The sequence below is a fragment of the Malania oleifera genome, chromosome 12 (genome assembly GCF_029873635.1).
Source record: "Malania oleifera isolate guangnan ecotype guangnan chromosome 12, ASM2987363v1, whole genome shotgun sequence".
NCBI classification, from domain to species: domain Eukaryota; kingdom Viridiplantae; phylum Streptophyta; class Magnoliopsida; order Santalales; family Ximeniaceae; genus Malania; species Malania oleifera.
The window spans coordinates 19,713,305-19,720,783 of NC_080428.1; the positions used below are offsets into that span (position 1 = coordinate 19,713,305).

The following is a 7,479-nucleotide window of genomic DNA, read 5'->3' on the forward strand; positions in this document are numbered from 1 at the left end:
TTGGTCCCCTTTAGCCACTTTCCTTTTCAATACTTATATATACAAAATTAATATAAATTATTGGTTCTCACTTTCTTTATCTTTTGTTTATATTTAGATAAATTGAAATTATAGAATTAATTCAAATTTAAATTATTAAAAAATATTGAAGTATATATGTGTCATATTACATTTATCTTTATGTACATAAATAATTACTAATTTAATTTAAGTTTTTTTATAAAAAATATAAAATTAATTTAAATTCAAATTATTGAAACTAGTCATGGGCATGCACTTGCGCATTTTTTAATAAAATTATATATTTCATTTTTTTTAAATAATTATAAAAATAATTAGGAGTTAAAATATATTTAAAAGAGTAGTAATGATGACTTGTAAGGGCATTTTAGGATCATTATAGGGGTATTTTAGGTTAAAATTTGACATTTAAATTGATGATAATACATATTATTCATTTATTATATTTATTCAAAAATATTTAGTCAAATATGTAGAATTAAAATTTACCAAAATTTTACATTTGAAATTTTCCTTCAATAGTAGTATGGTCTATATGTGTATTTATTTTTTAAATTAATTTCATACTAAATTATCTTCTCACTAGCAAATTTTATATCATTTACAATGTACATGTTTATAATATACAATTTTCGTAAATTTTACATTTTCTAGATAAATTTATCGTGTTAAATAAATAATATGATATTATTATTATTAAAATTAATTATCAAATTGCATGCATGTCTGCTGCAAAATACGAATTTTTCTAGTTTGTATTAAAATATTACACCCCCTCCTAGCCAATTCTATGTAAATATTTTTTTAACGCAAAGTCGGCAGTACCCTGCCCCACAATAATTAGTGCACACATTAGCGACATTAATGTTATGAGATTGGCGAAGAAATTTCACTTTGATGCCATTGAAAGATTCAAATTTCCTAATGGTGCTCATGAAATCGTTTAGGGTAGACCCTTGCACATCAAGGAAAGGTCGGTTTGAGATTTGGCTTCAAGGTAATATTGGATTGCTTAGTAACTTAATAATAATAATAATATAATTCACAAGCCAATAATTAAGGATATAGGATGATAAGAGTTTGAATCTCATAGAATTAAGGTACCTAAGGGGCGTGAATTAGGACTCAAAAATTATTAGTTACATAATAATAATAGTGATTATTATTAATCATGAGTACGTACTATGAAGAAAATAATAAAAAAAAATTAAATAGTATAAGAGCATTGAAATCTTTAACTTGAAAAAATTATGAATAATTATATAAATAAATTTTTATAATTATAAGGATATTTTGAGATAGTTGTGAGTAATTAATTAAAAAAGTATTTTGAAATAATTATAAGAATAAATTTGATATTTTTGAATATGAATTGGTATGGATATTGATGCTCCATGCAATTGGTGATGGATGGACTAAACAGGAATAAAATAAGCACTGTGAACGGATTTGGATGAACAGGCTATAGCTGTTGTGCAAGAAAGTCAAAGCAATCAAAAGCCAATGAAAAAGTCAAACGGTCCCCAATAATTCCGCCGAACAACTACCATGAACCATCCCGTCTCGCATCTGCTAACATCATCAACCCCCGGAAGCAAACCCAACAAGCCACACATAGAGAGAAACAGAGAGAGAGTGCAGAAGCATCCTCTCTTTTTTGGATCTCTCAACACATTATATTAATACATTTTTTATTTATAATAAAATATTATTGATAATAATAAAAAGAAGAAACCCCTTTCCTCTCTTCATCCTCTATTCTTTCAATTTGTTATTAATTCATGTTTAAGTTTCTTGGATCATAGGCATTTTCCCTTGAAAATTTTCTTAAGTGGGTCATAGGCATTTTCCCTTGAAAATTTTCTTTTTCTCTTTCTCTCTTGAATTCTCCCAGCAGTATGAGCAAGGTACGTGCCAATTCATCTCCTGATTTACTCCCTCCAGCAGCAAAGGATCGGCCAGATGATTCCAGTTTAGAAGGTGATCATCATCATATATATATATATCATAATTTGTTTTATACATTTCTTATTTTTATTTATGGCATTAATATTGACAGTATGTATCTATCTCCTGATTAGCTCCCAAAAATTGTTTTTGGTTTTTGTGTTTGTGATGATATTACTATTGAATAATAAGGAGGTAAAAAATCTGACAATTAATAGACAATGGAAGTTGTTTTTGGTCCCTTTTCTTGGACACAAAGAACTACTGAAATCAAGAATATTTACAGGATCCTCTTTTTCCCTGACAGATATCAGAAGACATTATAATCTCAGCCTGTCATCATATTATCCTCTGATTCTTTTTCTCATTTAGGTATTGCTGCAAACGTTAAATTACTATTAAAGTTGATCCAAGATCACAATGAGGCCTGCAATAAAGATATTGATGACAGAAAAGTGCAAAGAGCGGCAGGAATGATGACCATTCTTGACGATGTTAAGACCAGGATACAAAAATCTCTCTCTAGTGGCAAGAAAAGGGAAGCTGAGCTAAGGCGTTGCAACACCGATCTTAGGCCTCGTGATGTTCCGAGGGACAAAAAGTCTGCAGAAACAGTAACTGATGAGAAACAAAAGCTAAGGAAAGAGCTGAATGCAAGCTTGGCAGCACGAAAGAGCCTCGAAATAATGTGTTCAAGCTTGGGGAAGGAGAAGGAGATTATGGCAACAGAGCTTGCCAAAAAGGTCCACGAATTGAATGAAATGGAGGAACTCATCAGTGACATCAAAGCCCAAAATGAGACATTGTTGGCAAAAGTAAAAGCTTGTGCTGCAGAGCACAGAGATAGGAAAAACATGGGAGGGGAGACACAAGGGAATGCAGCCCTGCAAGAGCGAAACAAAGCGCTTTCGGAGCAACTCCTTAAGTCGCTCGACGGGTATCGATCCTTAAAGAGGAAGTTCAAAGAGGCACAAGAGGAAAATGCGGGAATTCGAGCAGAAGTGGAGGAAATGGGGGTGGATGTGGCGGCTGGTCTTGACCAAATCCACAGCTTCCACCATCGAATTACCGCAGGGAATAAAAGGGCATTGGATATTGAGGAGGAGATTTCGGCTTTGGAGCATATGTTCGAGGGTTTCAACAGGAAGATTTCAAAGCACGGGCAGAAGAAAAGTGAATGTGTTAAACCAAAGGCTGAGATCAGTACCAGTAAGCCTAGTTCTGTTCTTGCATGAAAAGAAAAGGCGACTGCAAATCAGATGTAGATGGTCTGGCTTTGACCAATTTTATGAAGGTAAAAAAAAAATTATTATAGTTGGGAATTATAAATAAAGGAAAAACAGTTGTAAAAGTAGAAGTGATTAGTGATGTTGCACGTTTGTTGTCCATGTGCAACTTGCTAGTGCAGCTTTTTCTAGTCTAAATTTACATATATATATATATATATATATATTTGCAAAATTCCATCAATCCTTCTGTTGTTGTGCCGTCTTCTTGGTGACCAAACTGAAGTAATCCAAAGATGCAGTTTATAATTTCTGGATCTTCAAAGCAACCCTCCTAAGCTCTATGCATGGCAGATTTTATTTACGCAAATTTCTTTTGTTACACTGCATTTTTATTTAGCAGGTGATCAAAACCTTTCTACCTCTATGATCATTTCTCTCTCTGTTTTTTTTTTCTTTTTTTGTTGGGGTTGTTTCGTGCAAGATTTGTATTTCGGCATCTTTGGCAATCAATAAAAAAAAAAACAATAAAAATAGGAACTGAAATTAATATCTTGCAAAAAAACAAAATACAAATGAAAAATTTTTTTTTTTTTCTTTTCCCAAATGAGATCCTTGATTCAAAATACACACTCATAATAAAATTTAGAAATATTTATTTAAACTTTTAAAATTAAATTAGTAAATTTTTTTTTCTTAATTGACAATAAAAAATACTTGATACTTGGGAAATGAAACATTTATTTTTATTAAAAAATCATATGAAAAAATTATTATTATTTTTTAAATAATTTTATATATATTCTCCAACTGAAGAAAAATTAAAAATAAAAAAAAGATTCAAGATTTAAAAACATGAATTTGACAATATGTCAAATTTAGATTTTCAAAGTCTAAATCTCAATTTTTATTCTACTTTTTAAAAACTTTAAATGAAAAATACATTTTTATCATTTCATTTACCATGTTTTTGGCTTTTTTTATTTCAAATATTAATAGAAAAATGTGATTTTTTTTATTTCTAATTTTTTAAAAAAGATTTTAGAAATAAGTCTGTCTAATATTGGAGGACTTGAAACAATTGTGTTAGATATTAGAATTGCAGAAAACAGATTATTGGAATTAGAAAATACACCAGAAAAGAAACATCAGCTACATCAGATGTTGATGCCTTATATGGCAGCAAGTAATAAAGTCCATCTCGTTGTTCACCCAGACCAATCGTCCTCCACACACACAAGTCTTGAATGAAGCATGATTCGCATTTAGTAGAATTTACAAGTTTACTAACTAATAAGAGGTTGAACGAAAAAGCTGGAACATATAGAAAATTAGTCGAGGTTAAAGTATCAGAAATTTTGACTATGCCTATGTGTGTAACAATGAATTTGTGACCATTTGGAAGGGTCACAAAAGTAAATTTAACAGGTGAATACGAATTTAAAGAAGAAACAAAACTGACCATGTGGTCAGTTGCACCTGTATCAAATGATCCAAGGTGCATTAAAAGGTTTATTTTCAACTTACTGTTGAAAATTAAGAGAAGTAAAAACACTATGTTGAGGAGAAGGTAATATACTTGATTGGTTAAGAAATGTCTGAGGAGCTTGCTTAGTACCTACTTGGTGAACCATAGCAGGTTTGATTGAAGAATTATGCGAATCAAGCATGGAAAGAAGTTGTTGACACTGCTCTTGAGTGAAAGGTAATGAAGGTCCTTCAAAAGATTGTGCTTCCTGTGAAATAGTATCAGAAGAATTACCATTGATTAGGTTAATTCGAGATCTTGTAAACTTGTAACCATTGGGATACCATGGAGTTTAAAGCATTTCTCCTTGGTATGCCCCATCATACCACGGTGGCTACACATTGGTTTGGGTTCGAAGAGGCCTTATTTCTTGGAGTGATTTTATGAGAATTCTGTTGCTAAGTAGTAGAAACCAAGGCAGCAGAATTGGTAAGTTTACCATTAGGATGAATACCATGCTCTCTTTCTTCTTGCAAGATTAAAGAAGATACTTTGTCAATATCAGGGAATGGATCTATCAACAAAACTTGGGATCGAACACTTACAAAAGTGTCATTAAGTCCCATCAAAAAACGCATCACATATTCTCATTGTCGATATTCAAGAACAACCTTTAACACTTCACAATTACAATTTCTTGATCAACAACCACAAGGAGGTAAAAGCATATAATCCATCAATTCATCCCATAGAGTTTTCAATCAAGTGAAATATGCGCTTACAAAAAGATCATCTTGCACCAAATCTCCAATTTCCTTCTAAATCCAAAAAATTCATGGTGCATTAGTTTGCAAATATCGTTGCTGCAAATCACACCAGAGTTCTCTTTTAGTGTCAATATAGATGCAACTTGTTGTTATCTCTTTCGATACAGAATTGAGTAACCACGAGAAAACCATATCATTACATTGTAACCAAGCTTTATACGCAGGATCAAAAACATCAGATGGTAAGGTAAGACTTCCTTTAATGAAACCAAGCTTGTTCTTAGAACAGCAATTCACATGGATCGACACGAAGCATGGTAATTATCTCCAGTTAATGGTTGTGTAACTAGCACAATGCCAGGATTATCGATATTATTGAGATGATAAAGACTTGATGAATCATCTGCAGGATTGGCAGAGGATGCAGAGGAAGAAAATGCCATCCTCTGAACTTCAAGAAACTCTTGCTCATTTAAATGAAGAAGTTTGAATTGCTGAGGTCGAGATAGAGTATCTAAAACTATGAAATCTATTGCTACCTCTTGACTCACCAGCTCACATCAAAGATGGATTGAAAGATTAGGTGATTTCATAGCAGCTTAATCTATCTCTTTGCAATGAGAACCGAATGGCTCTGACACCATGTTGAGAACTCAAGAAACAAGAAAAAAGACTGAGAGAAAATTCTCTATAGTTTCAATTGAATGAATAATCTGCTTTACAAAACTGACTTTAATCCTTTATATACAAGAATTAGTTACACATGTAACATAATAAAAAAATAACTTCCTAACTAACTAACCAACCAATTGAATCATATGTAGATATGTCAATGCATGACGAGCTTGGAGTCAACTAATTTTCTATATGTTCCAGCTTTTTCGTTCAACCTCTTATTAGTTAGTAAACTTGTAAATTCTACTAACTGCGAATCGTGCTTCATTCAAGACTTTTGTGTGTGGTCTGGGTGAACAATGAGATGGACTTTATTACTTGCTGCCATATAAGGCATCAACATCTGATGTAGTTGATGTTTCTATTTCTGGTGTATTTTCTAATTCCACTAATCTATTTTCTGCAATTCTAATATTTCTAACACAATTGTTTCAAGTCCTCCAATATTAGACATAGACTTATTTCTAAAATCTTTTTTAAAACATTAGAAATAAAAAAATCACATTTTTCTATTAATATTTGAAATAAAAAAAAAGCCAAAAACATGGTAAATGAAATGACAAAAATGTATTTTTCATTTAAAGTTTTAAAAAGTAGAATAAAAATTGAGATTTAGACTTTGAAAATCTAAATTTGACATATTGTCAAATGCATGCTTTTAAATCTTGAATCTTTTTTTTTTAATTTTTCTTTAGTTGGAGAATATATATATATATATATATATATATAATTATTTAAAAATAATAATAATTTTTTTATATGATTTTTTAATAAAAATAAATGTTTCATTTCCCAAGTATCAAGTCTTTTTTATTATCAATTAAGAAAAAAAATTTACTAATTTAATTTTAAAAGTTTAAATAAATATTACTAAATTTTATTATGAGTGTGTATTTTGAATTAAGGATCTAATTTGGGAAAAGAAAAAAAAATTAATTTTCATTTGTATTTTGTTTTTTTACAAGATATTAATTTCAGTTACTATTTTTATAATTTTTTTTTATTGATTACCAAAGATGCCGAAATACAAATCTTGCACATAACAACCCCAACAAAAAAAGAAAAAAAAAACAGAGAGAGAAGATCATAGAGGTAGAAAGGTTTTGATCACTGCTAAATAAAAATGAAGAAAAAAAAAACACATGCACACAATTTAGCATATGCAAAATGGAAATGAAGCTTTTCATCAAAAGCTCGAGTTGGGGTTTGAAATTGTAATTTATTTAATGAAAGCTTAGACATAAAGGGTAGGAAGCTCTTAACTACACCACAAAGAGGAGAGAGAGAGAGAGAGAGAGAGAGAGAGAGAGAGTTGTGATCTAGAGCAGATAAAACCTAAAATTCAATGTCTGTCTGTCCTTACAACCCAAATGCA

At 30.7% G+C, this 7,479-nt stretch overlaps 1 protein-coding gene across 1 annotated transcript; it reads left to right on the forward strand.

The window, feature by feature from the left end:
- The first annotated feature begins 1,651 nt into the window (after positions 1–1,651).
- Positions 1,652–3,438, forward strand: LOC131144620 (uncharacterized). The gene is made up of 2 exons (XM_058093354.1): positions 1,652–2,001; positions 2,341–3,438. The coding sequence occupies exons 1-2, from the start codon at positions 1,920–1,922 to the stop codon at positions 3,201–3,203; spliced, it is 945 nt and encodes a 314-aa protein (XP_057949337.1). The 5' UTR covers positions 1,652–1,919; the 3' UTR covers positions 3,204–3,438.
- The last annotated feature ends 4,041 nt before the right edge of the window (positions 3,439–7,479 follow it).

Excerpts from the sequence above, each read along its gene's own strand:
- LOC131144620 (XM_058093354.1), top strand. The coding sequence starts at position 1,920 with ATGAGCAAGGTACGTGCCAATTCATCTCCTGATTTACTCCCTCCAGCA. Across the intron at positions 2,002-2,340 it reads AGATGATTCCAGTTTAGAAG|GTATTGCTGCAAACGTTAAA; the intron begins GTGATCATCATC and ends TTTCTCATTTAG.